General features: G+C 33.5%; 1 protein-coding gene and 1 long non-coding RNA gene across 4 annotated transcripts; one reads left to right on the top strand and one right to left on the bottom strand.

The window, feature by feature from the left end:
- Positions 1–16: 16 nt before the first annotated feature.
- LOC123920825 lies at positions 17–7,046 on the bottom strand. 3 transcript variants are annotated; one of them, XR_006813778.1, is made up of 8 exons: positions 6,678–7,046; positions 6,201–6,268; positions 4,620–5,351; positions 4,416–4,542; positions 3,684–3,971; positions 3,054–3,207; positions 1,861–2,447; positions 17–1,701 (listed from the first exon to the last, which is right to left on the bottom strand). It is a non-coding gene; the product is annotated as an uncharacterized LOC123920825 (long non-coding RNA). The 3 variants fall into 3 exon arrangements; XR_006813777.1 differs by lacking the exons at positions 17–1,701; positions 1,861–2,447; positions 3,054–3,207 and having other exon boundaries at positions 3,495–3,971; positions 6,678–7,038; XR_006813779.1 differs by lacking the exons at positions 17–1,701; positions 1,861–2,447; positions 3,054–3,207 and having other exon boundaries at positions 3,495–3,971; positions 6,694–7,038.
- Positions 7,047–9,019: 1,973 nt separating this feature from the next.
- On the top strand, positions 9,020–16,359 carry LOC123920824 (succinate dehydrogenase [ubiquinone] flavoprotein subunit, mitochondrial-like). The gene is made up of 16 exons (XM_045973145.1): positions 9,020–9,354; positions 9,456–9,623; positions 11,088–11,175; positions 11,344–11,490; positions 11,575–11,715; positions 12,814–12,899; positions 12,996–13,088; positions 13,181–13,244; positions 13,355–13,498; positions 13,735–13,922; positions 14,743–14,917; positions 14,998–15,168; positions 15,287–15,356; positions 15,448–15,568; positions 15,673–15,710; positions 16,023–16,359. Exons 1-16 carry the CDS (start codon positions 9,268–9,270, stop codon positions 16,123–16,125), a joined length of 1,884 nt encoding a protein of 627 aa, XP_045829101.1. The 5' UTR covers positions 9,020–9,267; the 3' UTR covers positions 16,126–16,359.
- Positions 16,360–16,928: the final 569 nt, after the last annotated feature.

Genomic DNA, 16,928 nt, shown 5'->3' with positions numbered 1-16,928 from the left:
GAAAAACGTTTTTAGCATGAATTAAAATATAGACTTTCAAGAAATTTTTCTTATTCTTCTTTCTTCAGTAGCATTTGCATTTATGAGAGTGTTAATCAAATTGAAGATGTAAAATTCATTGAAAGCCCTCAAAATATTGTATACATTTTTCTGTTATGTAACATGTACATGTTCTCAAATTTTAAATTAGTGTTTTTGTTCAATACTTGCATGATAGTGTTTTTGCGTAACAGCACATGTAAATGTATACCTTTTATTATATTATTTAACACTTGCAATAGAGTTTTAAAATACACTTTTTATTTATTGTTTCTATTTGTAGATGATAAACAGCATAATGGATAGTGTCAATGTGATAGATAAGAATTTTGATTTGAATGAATGTCCAATAGAAGATATTTCTCATGAGAATGGTAACTCAACAATAAGTGTGAAGCATTTTGATCATGCCATTGTGGCAAATGATGTGTTAGAAGTTGATGACATTGGAAATTTTGAGAAAGAAAATCTCGCACCTTATCGTGAGAATATTCAGGTAAATCAATTTTTAGAAGAAGTTGATAAAGATGGACAAAATATTATTCCTTTTGTTGGTCAAATTTTTCTTACCGAAGAAGAAGCATTTACCTTTTATAAGAGATATGCATATCAACATGGGTTCGCAATTTGAAAAGGTAGATTTGTCAAACAAAATGGAATTATTAGCAGGCGTGATTTTTTTCGTCACCGTGAAGGTAGTGTTTCCTTGAAAATCATAGACCCGTCAAAAGAACAGAGAAAAAGAGAATCATCAAGGTGTGAATGTAAAGCTCATTTACGAATTTCATTACAAAAGTCTCATGATATATTTCCAAGTGAGTGGCGTTGCTGAACATAACCATGGTTTGCTAACTCAATCAGAGGTGCGTTTTTTACCGGCTTATCGAACTATCTTAGAAGAAGATTATGGATGCATTTTCTTATTAATGAGCTTTATTTGTCTAACCAAAAGTTCTATTTGTCTTGCTAAAAGTCCTCCTTCTTTTAATAAGAAAATGTGTTCATAATCTACATCTAAGATAGTTCGATAAGCTGGTAAAAAACGCACCTTTGATTGAGTTAGCAAACCATGGTTATGTTCAACAACAAACTTTGTAACTCGTCACTCACTTGGAAATATATCATGAGACTTTTGTAATGAAATTCGTAAATGAGCTTTACATTCACACCTTGATGATTCTCTTTTTATCTGTTCTTTTGATGGGTCTATGATTTTCAATGAAACACTACCTTCGTGGTGACAAAAAAACACGCCAACTAATAATTCCATTTTGTTAGGCGAATCTAGCTTTTTCAAATTGAGAAGCCATGTTGATATAAAAGGCAAATGCTTCTTCTTCGGTAAGAAAAATTTGACCAACAAAAGGAATAATATTTTGTCTCAAAAAGAACAATATTTGTCTCACTACAAGTTTCATCTTTATCAACTTCTTCTAAAAATTCATTTACCCGAATATTCTCAATAGAAGGTACGAGATTTTCTTTCTCAAAACTTCCAATGTCATCAACTTCTAACACATCATTTGCCACAATAGCATGATCAAAATGCTCCACAATTATTGCTGAGTTACCATTCTCATGAGAAATATCTTCTATTAGACATTCATTCAAATCAAAATTCATATCTATCACATTGACACTATCCATTATGCTGTTTATCATCTACAAATAGAAACAATAAATAAAAAGTGTATTTTAAAACTCTATTGCAAGTGTTAAATAGTATAATAAAAGGTATACATGTATCCGTTGATGTTACGCAAAAACATTATTATGCAAGCATTGAACAAAAACACTAAATTAAAGTTTGAGAACATGTACCTGTTACATAAGAGAAAAAGGTATACGATCTTTGCTTTGAGGCCTTTCAATGAATTTTACACCTCCAATTTGATTAACACTCCTGAAAACACTACCGAAGAAAGAAGAATAAGAAAAACTTCTCGAAAGTCTATGTTTTAATTCCTACTAAAAATGTCTTGCCTTCCTTTTTATTTCTGATCTACTATTTTCTGATGAAAAAAAAAACAAAAAGTCTATTTTATTCTCATCGCTTTAAAAAAAATGCATTATATTATTGTGAAAAAAAAAAGCCCTTAAGTTAGCATACAAAAAAAAAAAAAAAAGTCTAGTAGATTCACTTCTAATCTCATTCTTAGAAGAACACTCCTCAGGCTCCAGACCACCAAAGAGGACCATCAATCCGACCCAAAAAGATGCCTCTAGACTCTAACTTCCTATCTCGAATCAAAAGTGATCTGCCCATCGAAATCCAAAAACAGCTCTGCAAGCCAAAAAATTGATGGGGCAACAGTAGAATGAAAACCTTGGCAGATAAGCCCCAGCTCGCAGTCCGCATCCAAATAGTCGACACCGACGTGGAAGAGGTCAATAAGATACAAAGGAACCTGGAAATCTCAACAGATTTGAAAACCATTATAGACTCAAAAAAGAATCCTGCAAATCTCAACAAATTTGTAAGCGGTGAGAGAATCCTGTATCGAAGAAAGTCAATCACACACGGCATCAACCACACACCGGTGGCGCCAGATCCAAATACCACCACATCAGCAACTCACCACCACAACACCATCGCATCACCTCCAACCACCAACCACCACCACCCCATCTCAACACCACCCTTCACCACCGGAGCCAACGAAACACCTCCGGCAGAACAGCAACAATCACGCCATGAAAACAAAACCCACCAATGTAAGAGGCCAATAATTAAAGCCACCCCATTCTCAAATCCAAAACATAAACACAGACATAGAACCAGAAAAAACGAAATAGAACAAAGACCTCAAAAACAAAAACAACGAAACACAATCTGCCGGAAACAAAGGGAACAATACACAAACAGAACAAAAACGAATAGAACCGAAATAGAACAAAAATAAACAGATCGAACAGAAAAAGAGCAAAAACAAACACAACAGTAGCAGAACAGAACAACCAGAAAAAGAACTAGAACGAATCGAACAAAAACAGAATGTAACAACAAAGCTCACCGGAACTGGGAAACACGGCCGACGGCGAAACAAAACAGCCATGGAAATCAACGGCGGAAGAGCTCACATGGAGCGAACCACCAAAGATTGACCACGGCAGAGGATGATGCAGAGCCAGAAACCCATCGCACAACCGTCTTGTGGGAAAAGATGGCTGCGTGTTAGGGTTTGAGTTAGAGAGATGATAGAGAGTTTAGTTTAGAGAGAGAAATAAAAGTCATTTTTAGAGGGTGTTACATTCTTTCCCCCTTAAAAATTTCAATTGAGAGTTTGTAAAATACATGATACTCTTCTTTCTACATACTCTAAACCTATATATCCATTACCACAAATTTTATCATTAGTGGGTTTATATGCTTTTTGTATGACGTCAGATAACTTGATATGTAAGTGATTTCACACAACTCTCATTTATAAACATTAAATATAGTACGAAGGCAATAAGGGAAATCAGATACCCAATAAGAGGGGTAGCATCACCATCTAATTCACTTTTTTGTGATTCTGTGTATTACAAATACATTCTCATTAACAGAATAAACTAATCTAAAATAGAATTTGCAGCAGAAACACATAATCAAAAAAATTTATATACACAATATTTATGTAAACAAAATAAATTAACTTTACCAAATTAGCTCTATGTTGCGATGTGGTGATAGAGCCACAAGTGTGAAGGGGCTTTCCAAAACCTCCAGAGTAAAATGCTCGATTTGTTTTCTCTTGTATACTCTTCTTTTTAAATCCTGAAGTTCCTCAATGCTCACATAATGTATTCCACACATTCAGATCCATCCAAATTGGTCTTTTCCTTGTGAGACAAACCTTGTTTAAGTTATTTTTCATTATTGCGGCACCTCGTCTTTCAAAGTTCTTTCCAGCCCATGAATCATCCGGTGGACAAAAATTAAATTTTTTCTGTATATATATAAACAATCAGAAGGTTAGACAAATACCAAGCATAAACAAAACAGAATGACTAACACCAAGGTAATTAAAACCAGACCAGACCAGCTGGTTCAACTGGTTGAACCAAGAACCGGCCACTTATTTTTTTGGATCAAATGGGCCTCACGATTGAAGGCCTCAAACTAACCCATGGGCAATTTAACTTTGCAGTTTGGCAGGGCACACACATCTATTTATAATACGTGCTCCACACTCTATAACTTAAACTTTCCAATGTGGGACTTGTTCATAAAAAGTAAACCTCTGTATACTATAGAGGCAGCAATGATAAAATTCATGACCTTTCCTTGATGTGTGTAATGGAGTGAAGTAAAAGTTATATTAGACAGGGAATTTAATTACAACCTATTTGACTTGTGCACCATCGTCATTATTTCAAAATTAGAAAAATACCTTAAACTCTCCAAACCACAAGTCCCTCGTATTAATATCTATTTGTTTCCATGAGTTCCATGGCATACCATAATTACTCCTCATGATATCTCCAATCCCACCAGCTGCAGCATACGAAGGCAAAAATCTACAAACAATACATATTAATAGTTAAGAAATTTATATAGTATATGAAAAGAACTGAAAATATATATCTATATATACCTTGTAACTCAAGGATTAAAGTTTGCTTTCCGCCACTACTTTGTGTCTCAAATGGAACGACAGTTTCACTTAATCTTGGGGTTTGTGCTCCATCGTAAACAAATGGTTGTGAATTAGATGGTGATGCTACCCCTCTTATTTAAGATGGAGGTGTGACATTAGATGTCCTAGTAGCAGATTCAACATATAAAAGTTTAATTTTTGTCTGCCGGATGATGCATGGGCCAGAAAGAACTTTGAAAGACGAGGTGCAGCAATAATGAAAAATAACTTAAACAAGGTTTGTCTCACAAGGAAAAGACCAAGTTGGATTGATCCGAATGTGTGGAATACATTATGTGAGCATTGAGGAACTTCAGGATTTAAAAAGAAGAGTATACAGGAGAAAACAAATCGAGCATTTTACTCTGGAGGTTTTGGAAAGCCCCTTCACACTTGTGGCTCTATCACTACATCGCAACATAGAGCTAATTTGGTAAAGTTAATTTATTTTGTTTACATAAATATGGTGTGTATTAAGTTTTTTTGATTATGTGTGTTTCTGCTGCAAATTCTGTTTTAGAATTAGATGGTGATGCTACCCCTCTTATTGAAGATGGAGGTGTGACATTAGATGTCCTAGTCGCAGATTCAACATGAGAAAGTGAGACATTAGATGTCCTAGTAGCAGATGCAACATGAGGATGTGGGACATTAGATAGATGCAACTTTTTCTTTAACTTTATCTGCCATCTGCAATTAGTAAAAAATAATTAGAATTGTTTATAGCATAAATTAATAAAGTATAAGCCAAAAAATATAATAGATGAATGTAAAGGGACAAGCAAGTAAATAGAAGGATGGAAAGTGCAAATAAAGAAGTTTGCAATGGGTGGGAAAAAAGAAAAAAAGAAAAAAAAGAAAAGACCTTCCCGACAAATTGGATATAAAAAAAGATATAGAAAGACAAGCGGAAATTGATGATTAGAGTGAGGGATGTAAACAAATTTATATAATGGAAAGGTGGGAATCAATAGGGTAGGCAAGTATACACTGCTACAATTAATGCAGGGGTGAGATGAGGGTCTGAGTTAATATAAAACTATATCATTCAGTATTCTATTTATGACTTTTGTATGTTCAGTTCTCCTATTTTCTACTATTACAGTTTTCAGTTCCATTGTTGCAAGGAGTTGAACTCCATTCCAAAAATTAGTGTACATTCTGCTTAACTTACAGTAGATTTCATATACTTCATCTTACTTCTACTTAAAACAAAAGTTATGTGCATCTAGAGATTATATCCAAATAATGTAAATAAGCTTGATTTAAGACTTGAACTGAAAACAGCTTAATGTAACCATATATGGAGAAGATTCTCAGCTTTCAAAAATAAATAATAATAATAATAATAATAAACAGAAAAAACAAAAGTCTAATACACATCCCTAAAAAACCAGAAAACCCCCTACATGAACACCAGTAGCATTATAATAGCACCAGAAGCAGAACATATTTAGTGCAGCGTGCGCAAACAAACACACATCGACAAGCTTCCCGGATAGACCAAAAGATCTAATCTGACTATAGTATAGTACATACCTGTGTCCCAAATTGTAAGTTTTAATCTTTTTCCACTACGGTGAGCGTTTTCATCTTGAAATCAACACCTACAAATCATCATATAAACAACATTATTATAATTTTCAAACATCAACTTGTTTAATTTTATTTGTGATATTATTATAGGTGATTTTGATTTTTTGGGAATCGGAGAATCCCTTTATCCTCATCCATGACAGAAAATTTCAGACATGAATTCAGTTTTGAAAGTATTGGAGCTTTCAGTAATGGTATATAAGCTAATCTCAATTCACTGTGCTTGTGTTCATCTACAATTTGAATATTCTCATAATTTTTTTTGAACTAGACTCCAAATTGGTAGTTGATATTGATATGATAAAAGAAGTAAACTAAGTAGGATGAATCTGGTTCATACATGATTGATTCAAAGAATTAGAAATAACAATGAGCAGAGAATTAAAGAAAATAATTATAATGCAGAATCAGAAATAGTACCTTTGAAGAAAATTACCAAAAGGATGAAAAGGAGCTTTGTTGTAACTGATTTGAATCCAGGAGCCTTGAGTTTGGACGATTTGATATCAAAAACCTCAGCAACACAGTTTTGATTTAGGGTTCAATGAGGAAGGAAACGCACGCTCTTTCGTTTTCCCCCTTCGTTGGCCCTTGCCGCATTCCTTAATAAGCCCTCGAGCCTCCTTTGCGCCGCCTTCTTCATAGAAGCCGCCGATGATGAAAAACCGAGAGAGGTGGAAGCGGTGGAGAAGAAGAGAATGAATCGCAGTGAGATTAGGGTTCAAAGAGGAAGTGAAGCAGTGACAGTTTAAAGTAAGAGAAAATCGAGTTGGGAGAAGGAATTTGAAGGAAAAAAAAATAGGAAACTTGTTGAGTAATAATATTTGATTAATTATTTTTATTTTTTTTTCTGTTTTTTAAAAGATAATTCAATTTGCCTTAAATATTTCAACTAAGCTTAAATATTTCAACTAAGTTTTGTTTCTTCATCTTCTTTAATATTTTTTTTTATTTTTTATTTTGCATATCTCTCTTAACAAACTATATATAATTCAATTAAAATATTTTTTAAATAAACTTCAATTTAATGTACTTATATGTATGATGTATATACAAACTTAGTTAATATATCTAACTTGGACAACGTGAGACTCTAAATTAGTTGATTTGAAGAAGGGCAAAAGAATAAGGAACTTTTTCGGTTTCTAAATCAATCGTTAAAAACGAATTTTCTAATAGTGCGAGGTTCATGTTGGAGAAGCTCTTGTTTTTCTCTCGGCTTTACGTTGGGTGAATGAACTCAATTCGAGTCTAGTTGATTTTTAACTAGACTCCAAATTGGTAGTTGATAGTTTTCGTTCCCACGAGAAAGACATTACAGATACGGAGTTTGGTGATGTTGCTCAAAATTGTAAAATTTAAGTAAACTTAGTGTTGAGTTTGTAAGGATGCAAGCAAACAAGGTTGCTCACGCTCTTGCTACAACGACCGGGTTTTTAACTAGCATCAAGATTCTGATTGAGGCCAACGCTCTTGCAAAGTCGTGAATATTATTAACAAATAAGAATTTTACAAAATATAATGTTGAATTGAAAGTTTGTATCACATAGATCATCTATAAATTATTTTGAAAAAATTGAAAATCAGTTGATATATTATTGATAACTTGAGACTCGTTAAGATTGGTACGAAGTTTTCACCGCCGTTAACGATAACTAATCTCCATTAAAAAATCTGGTCTCCGAACCAAAATTTTTGGACTATCTAACCTCTCGCGACTCGCGGCGTAAACTGCACCACACAGCTTCACTTTTCTGCTATTCAAAACGCAACGTAGCTGCCTAATTACGAGGTTCGGTTGTTGTCATTGTCACAATCTTTCTTCTAATGCTTATGAAGAAGAAAAGCGCTCTTAAAATTTGTTTGCCTTCCTAATTAATTATCAACGATCCATTCGTTTTTCATTTTATATACAATAGTCCGATAAATTAAAAAATTAAATAGCCTAACAGCACATTACAAATATAAAAAAATTAAAAATTTGATATTCAAATTTAGGGATGACAATGGGTGTCCATAGGTGTGAGTTTAATATTACTCAAACTGACACCCATATATTTGGGTGTCACCCAAACTCAAATGTTGTTCGGGTGAGAAAATGAAACTCACACCCGCACTCGCTAAGTTCGGGTTTTTTCACCCAAATCCGAAACCCGTAACAAGAACACGAATAATTGATTATCTGCTCAAACCCGACCCGAACTATATTTGATAAAATGCAAAATGTAGCATAATTTGGTAATATAGTTTGTAAATTTTAAAATTGTTTTTTTTTACTAAACAATTCATCAAATGTTATCATCACTAGAGTGTGTAGCCGCGCACCAGTACAACATTCAAAAACTTAAAATGGAGCAAAATATATCGGGGTAAATATGTAATTTAATATATAAACGTGTTGGTGAATCGGTTTCAGGTGTAGGTTTGATACTACCCAAACCCACACCTATATATTCGCGTGCCACCCAAACTCAGTCAACTCGAATTTCGCTCGTTGACTTGGGTTTGAGTTTAAGTGGATCTATCGAATTTGGGTTTTCCTGTCATCCCTATTCAAATTCAACTTCTCTAAAAATCTAACTGTCAATTGAGATACTCTTATGCCTTCCGGCTCTTGTACAAAAAATAAAAATTCAATAATTAGGTTTATTTAATAATCAATCGGAAAATTATTATTATTTATTTATTTATTTTTGAAACAATTATTATTATTATTATTATTATTATTATTATTATTATTATTTATTTATGAAAAATGAGAAAGGAAGAGAAAAAAAAGTGTTACTCGACGTGGCCAATTTCTACTCCGAATGCAGAGTTGGCGTGCCATTTCTTGCCTCCATTCCGACCATTCAGCTTGTTTCGTCACAAATACAATCACGAAATATTGTAGTAGTAATGAATTAAAAAATCAAATTAGTACATATAAAAGAATAACAAACGAAAAATATAGGAAGCACGAAGAAGAAACTCCAAAATCAAAACAAAGCCGAGTTTCAGAGCTTCAGAAATGTGGCGGTGCGTGGCTCGTACTATTTCCGATCGATCCAATCAAAATCTTCAACCACTTAGATCTCACCTTTCAAGATTTTTCTCTGTTAGTACCAATCACTTTATTATTTGTTTAGCGTTGATTTCACTTTTGCACTCTTTCTGTTTGTTGTATGGTTTCACTGAAACGGCGTCGTTGTTGTGCAGAGTGGTGGAAATTCGTCTTACAATGTGGTGGATCATAAGTACGATGCGGTTGTTGTAGGTGCTGGTGGTGCAGGGTTGAGAGCTGCTATTGGACTTTCGGAACATGGTTTCAACACTGCTTGTATTACTAAGCTTTTCCCAACTCGTTCTCACACTGTTGCAGCTCAGGTATGAAATTAAATTAATACTTGTTTTTATGTTTTCATATGCATATGCATTCTGCATGCATGTATTATTTGTTATTTATTTGTCTTTGATTTATGATTTTCATCTTAATTGGTCATTTTTGTTATTGAGAGTCTTTTGGTTTATTATACTGTGCCATATATAACCACTCCGTAATATACGTCCAAGTTATTCTGCAAAAGATTAATTATTTGCAGATTATAGCACACACACTCATGATAAGCGTTTATGTATAAGCTTATATAAGCTATTTTTATAGCAAAAGATAAAATAAAAGATAAATTGTTTTTTATATATGTTAGGAGCTGTTTTCATAAGCTATATCATAGAACTTATGAAAATAAGTGGAAAAAATTTTATGAAAATTATCATAATAAGTTGATAAGCTCTCCCAAACAGTCTCACAAAACTTATGTTAGTTGATAAGCTCAACCAAGCCTTAATTAAGATTTAGGGCTCATTTGGATTGACATATTTTTAAGCTTATGCAAAAAAACTTACGCAAATAAATAAGTTTTATGTATTATTCATAAGCTTGTCAAGGTAGTTTATGAAAAAACAGCTTATGAAGATACAATTTCTGTTGGTGAAAATTGATGAATTAACATAAAAACTTATTTATTTGCTTACGTTATTTTTCATAAGTTCAAAAATAAGGCAATCCAAACGGATCCTTAGTAGTTGGAAATTAGTTCCTGAAATATGTGGTCTTTTGTATTATTAGGGGTTATATTTGTTCCTAAACAATGAAATTGTGCCCAAGGTCATTCAATGTGTAGTTCCTTGATCAAATATGTATATTTAGATGGTTGATATGATTCCAGTTATTCCTGACAAAATTTAACTGACGAGTTATACATTCATGGACATGGGACATGATTTTGATATTTAGAAACTAATAAGACTGACTTTAAATCTCTGGACCAATTTGAATATTTATTCTATGAATAATATATTTATCGACAACCAAGTGAGGATTGTTGATGACATTTTCAACTTGATGAATATAGTAGTACCTTATTTGTATTTTGTTATCTATCAGACGATCATCTTTAGAGAAATGTTTAGGCATGTTATATTTTGTATACTATCCATTTGTTTGTTATAATAGGCTTAGTGATGTGATTTATACCATTATTACAGTCTTAGGTTTGTTTTAACATCATTGTTTCATCTTTGTTTGACACATTGAATTTTTTGGGATGAAAGACACTTTAACCTTAGCTTGTGGGATAATGTTTTACAATAATGAAGCTGAATGATCAGCTCTTTAATCTTTATCCGTTATCCTTATGTTTTATCTGCTTGAATAATAAGTTTATGAGATATAAAATATTGGATGGCGGCTCAAAGTACATTAAGTTGTCATAACTCACAACACTCTAACTTTGTCTGAAACCTGAATATACTGACTATGCTCATGCATGGGAATAAAATTGCGTGCAGGGTGGTATAAATGCTGCATTGGGAAATATGACTGAAGATGACTGGAGGTGGCACATGTACGACACTGTCAAGGGAAGTGATTGGCTAGGTACAAACTTGCTCAGTCTTAGAAAATTTATTTTACTTATGTTCTATAAAATTTTGAATGATTAAAAGTTGAGTAGTTTTCCATTATGAACATCGTGGTGGGTAGATATTCTTTTAGCATTTGCTTTTTCTTTTGTGGATGCTAAAATACAAGCTCTGTATTCTGCAGGAGACCAAGATGCCATTCAATATATGTGTAGGGAGGCACCAAAAGCCGTTATTGAGCTTGAGAATTATGGATTGCCATTTTCACGAACTGAAGATGGAAAAATATACCAGCGTGCATTTGGTGGTCAGAGCTTGAACTTTGGAAAAGGTAAATGCAGATTTTGGAGTAGTGGTGTTAGCTTTTATACTCCAAGAGTTCTGATCTTGAATTCCTTATGTTGCTATTCTATAGGTGGTCAGGCATATCGTTGTGCATGTGCTGCCGATCGAACAGGGCACGCTTTACTTCACACTCTCTATGGCCAAGCTATGAGGCACAATACACAGTTTTTTGTGGAATATTTTGCACTGGATCTATTAATGAACAGTGATGGTAAGATGCAGCACAAAATGGTTTGATTTTGATTAGAAAAATTTCCAGTCAATTAATTGAACAAGGTTTCAACACTCATAGGAAAGGATTTAGTGAGCTCGTGATGATTAGAAAATTTCCTGCACAATGCTGGATGAAAATTATGTCGGTGAATTAGATTTTATATCCTCACTGTATTCTTTATGTCCATAATCTACCGTTTTTATTTTTTATAAATTAATGTTTCAAATTTGATAACTAACAATACTAGCATCATTAGAGAAAAAATTCTAAATTTTTCTTAAAATATAATGCAAAGGTAAACATTACATACATGTATTTTCTTTAATAGTTGTTCCTGCATGACAATGGATGTTATAATAAACAGCATGTAATGCAAAGCTAAGAATTCGTATTCTTCAAAAAAAAAAAAAGTTAAGAATGCGTAGGAATTTTGCCCCATTATGTTGATATGTCTAACTAGTGCGAAAAGATGTATCACATGTTTTCTTCTGCCAATCTGAAAAATTGAGTTAATCATTACAATGTTATGATAGAAAGTAAAAAAGTGGAAACAATCTGTATTTTATGAATATGTTGGTGCTCTCAAGCGGAGTCTTGGATTAGCCGTCAGAGTTGCTATTGTTAAACTAGCCTTTTGCAAATTCAAGGAAGTTTGCTTGCAACAAATGACCCATAAAGGATGTAACCCACCTCTAGACCCTACCACAGCAAGAAATTTCTAGCACTAGGTTGCCCCTTACATTAGCAATCTAACAAAATAGGATTTCCTTCTCACCTTTTATGCTAGTTACTTTGATGATATTCTGACCAAAAACCTAAGCAGCAACATATTCTGACCAATGTCACATGTCACTTTTATTGGCCATTATTGTGAATCAGGCACCAATTTAACATTCTGTTTTATATAAATTTAAGGCAACAGATCTATTACATCACTTGCCCTGTTCTGAATGTAAATATGTTGTCAGTTTATGATGCCAAATTGCCAATTGCTTTCTCAAACATTTATAGAGATGAAAGAAAGAAAAGAATAAAATTATATGTTGTTTGTGTGTTGATGGTAAAGTTCACTAACCTTCCATACTGGAAATGCAGGTACTTGCCAAGGAGTAATTGCCTTGAATATGGAGGATGGAACATTACATCGTTTCCAAGCTGCTTCAACAATTTTGGCCACTGGGGTACAAGATTCTCTTTTGCTTTTTGGATATCAAATATTTTTTATTGTATTTAATTTATTATGGATATATGACTATCACTCTTCTGTATTATGTTAGGGTTATGGGAGAGCATACTTTTCTGCAACTTCAGCACATACATGCACTGGAGATGGAAATGCCATGGTTGCTCGTGCTGGAATACCACTCGAGGTTTCTTTTGTACCTTGCAAATTTCAATATTAAGCTGATATCCTATGTATTGAATCTTTGATAACTCACTTCCCTTGGCGTATATTCTGTAGGATTTAGAGTTTGTGCAATTTCACCCAACAGGTATTTATGGAGCTGGTTGCCTTATCACAGAAGGTTGGTATTTTTTATTTTATATATGGGATTGCCTTGGGTTGCATCCTTTCATATACTTTGTCTAACTAAACTATAATATAAATGGTTTCTCATTTTCTTATATTTTGTAGGATCTCGTGGTGAAGGTGGCATTCTCAGGAACAGTGAAGGTGAGAGATTTATGGAACGATATGCTCCTACTGCGAAGGATCTCGCATCAAGAGATGTAGTTTCAAGATCAATGACTATGGAAATTCGGGAAGGTCGCGGTGTAGGTATGCTGGCTTTAAATTGATATATTTATGTTCTGACAAATTATTCATATTGAACATACTTATTATTTCTATATTGCTCAAAGTGGAAACCAGTTTTTGAGTATATTGATTTGTATCAAGTTTGCTTTTTCTAGAAACACCTATTCCTGACCTTTCTGTTTTTTGTATTGAAAAATATTTTATCTTCCAGTCAAGTTGGACATTCTGTTAGCAATGATAATGGAAACTGTTTGCAGGACCAGAGAAAGATCACATCTATCTCCACTTGAATCACTTACCCCCAGATGTTCTCAAGGAAAGACTACCTGGTATATCTGAAACTGCTGCTATTTTTGCTGGCGTGGATGTTACAAAGGAACCCATTCCTGTTTTACCAACTGTGCATTATAACATGGGTGGTATCCCCACTAATCATCATGGAGAGGTACGTTGTTGAAACAAGCTGCTTAAACTTTGAAGTGAGACCTCCAATTAAAAAGACAAGAAAGCATAAGGATGAAAATATACTAACAATTAGAGATTAAAAAACCAACTTAAAATGTAGCACAATAGTCACACTGTCCTGCTTATTGTAGAGCAGCTGTTTATTGTAATACCAAATTAGTTCTCTCTGCAAACTTGACATGTGACATTTTATAAAGAGCATATATCAGAGAGCTTGATAATTATTGGCCTTTAATTGTTTAACTTTGAAAAGATTGTGCCAGACTGAACAGAAAACCGTTATGATTGGCTTAAGTTCTCTTCTGCATCTTTTTGTGTTGAAAAATTCTATCTGTGGGGTAAAGTATTTATTATAAAACATCAGATGATCAGAGTTATGTTGGTACTTGTTACCTATTAGTTAATTAATTAATGGGTTTTCTCAGAAGTCGTCATTATAATATTTTTGTGAACCATTTTGTGTATGTAGCATTTACTTTATTTTTCAGTACTACATAATATCCATCACTTTATGTTAGTAACTAATTTGTATCATTTTACTTTTATCCGAGAGAATCTGACACAAATGCATTAATTATCATGTATTACTAATTTAGCAACAATATCTTCTTTGTTGTTAATTCTGTTTTGGGCCTCGTTGACACTTCTGAATTTATTGGGTTACTTGTGCAGCAACAACAGAAGTTGCAATCTTGTTATTTGAAATTGTTGTATTTCATTATTTCTTCAAACAAAACATGAAAAGGAAAAAAAAAAAAAAAAAAAAACATTTCAGTCTAATATAGAGTTTTCTTATTTAGGTGGTTACCATTAAAGGTGACAATCCAGATGAAATAGTTCCTGGATTAATGGCTGCTGGGGAAACAGCATGTGCGTCAGTCCATGGTGCCAATAGGCTTGGTGCAAATTCACTTCTGGACATTGTTGTTTTTGGTAGAGCTTGTGCAAACAGAGTTGCAGAAATCCAAAGGCCAGGCAAGATTTACTCCCACTTATTAAAATAGATTGTGCACTGAAGTGAGGTGATAAAACTTAAAACGTTTTCCATTTTGCAGGAGAGAAACAAAAGCCTTTAGAGAAAGATGCTGGTATGAAAACAATTGCCTGGCTTGACAAGTTGAGAAATTCAAACGGGTCATTGCCAACTTCAAAAATTAGGTTGAATATGCAAAAAATAATGCAAAACAATGCTGCTGTATTCCGCACACAAGAAACATTAGAAGAAGGTAATCCATTTTTATCCATAATGCGTTATACGCTTACCCTATTCTGTCTTTCCGAAGTTGCATATTTAAACTTTACTTCTGTATGTTATCTCTCTGAATTTCATCGGATGTGTGGCAGGTTGTAAATTGATTGATGGAGCATGGGAGAGCTTTCATGATGTCAACTTGAAGGACCGGAGTTTGATATGGTAAAACATTGTTTACCCTATGTTACATTGTTTCACAATATTTCAAGGAATATGCTTGTTCATTTTAAAGTTTCTTGGTCAATAATCCCAGGAACTCTGACCTGATTGAGACTATTGAGTTGGAAAATCTTTTGATAAATGCCTGCATTACCATGCACTCTGCTGAAGCCAGGAAAGAGAGCAGAGGTGCTCATGCCCGCGAAGACTTCACGGTTAGTATGCTGTATTTTATTATCTTGCATGTAAAACTGTAAATTCACACCATTAGTATGAATCACGGTGATTGTTAATTGAATACTTTGTCTTAATTTTGCAGAAAAGAGATGATGAGAAGTGGATGAAACACACGCTGGGGTAAGTCATATTTCAATTAATTTGTTAATGCAATAGTAAAGTTGAGTTAGTTCCCTTAGGCCTTTTGATTTTAAGAGCATCAGATCTCTTGTCTCTTAAAATGTTGAAGCAGTTATGCATCCAATAAACTAAGATACAAATTAGTGGAATAAACCAAGTTTTCTGTCAAAGAACACGGCTATGTTAAGTGCAGGGGTTGTTGGGTCAGCTGGCATCAAAGAAATACTTCTGTCCGCGCATTACACCTGTTTATTTATTTTTTTGAGACGCGTGTTACATCTGTTATCTAACCTTTTGTGCATTAATTTGCAGCTATTGGGAAAATGAGAAGGTCCGATTAGATTATAGACCGGTACACATGAATACTTTGGACAACGAGGTTGAATCGTTCCCTCCTAAAGCTCGTGTCTATTAATATACCTGCAAATTATTCTGAATTACTTATACGGATTGTTTCACAAAGTGTGGAATGACTAGTGCAATTGAAAAAGTATAGAAAATAAAGTATTGAAGATGCATGACTTTGACGATAATTGTTTTATTCATCATCAATGATGAACTGATCTATAATAGGGCATTCTCATCATCATCCTCATGTTATAATTACAATGTATTTGAAGCTTAGAATAATAGCAATAAATACCACCAATTATTAGTTTGTTGATAAATCTTAACTAGGGTATCCTGTGCTAAATTGATATCTGCATCCTTGTAGTTTCAAAAGATCTGCCTTGTTCTATCTGTTATCTGTCTAACCAAACAAAATAGTAAATAGTAATGGAAACCGGTGGAAGTAGTTTTGTGGAATTAATGCTAGCAACACATTCCTAAGCACATGCACTTTAAGAATAATGCTAGCAACACATTCTTTAATATACAAGTGGCTTGGGTTTAAGGAAGGAGATAGTGTTGTGTAAAAAGATGTGAAAATATACACAATGAAACAAGCAATAAAGTGATATTAAGGAAGGAAATAGTATCGTGTAAAAAGATGTGCAATATACAATTAAAACATGAGGGATCATCTTGAAACGTTTAAAACATAAGGGATCAATTTAAAACCTAAAATGAATGTAATAGATCAAATATGCAATTAAGTCTTTAATGTATGGTGCACAATTATGGTTTAATGTTAAATCTTCAAGTTCAAGTGGTCACATGTGAGATTGTTCATATTAATAATCTATAAGTGTGGTCGTGTAATTAGTAGATTGACTT

Source organism: Trifolium pratense, linkage group LG4 (assembly GCF_020283565.1).
Source record: "Trifolium pratense cultivar HEN17-A07 linkage group LG4, ARS_RC_1.1, whole genome shotgun sequence".
Lineage (NCBI taxonomy): Eukaryota > Viridiplantae > Streptophyta > Magnoliopsida > Fabales > Fabaceae > Trifolium > Trifolium pratense.
The sequence above is the reverse complement of the archived record's forward strand: the minus strand, read 5'-3'. Positions and strand labels throughout refer to the sequence as shown.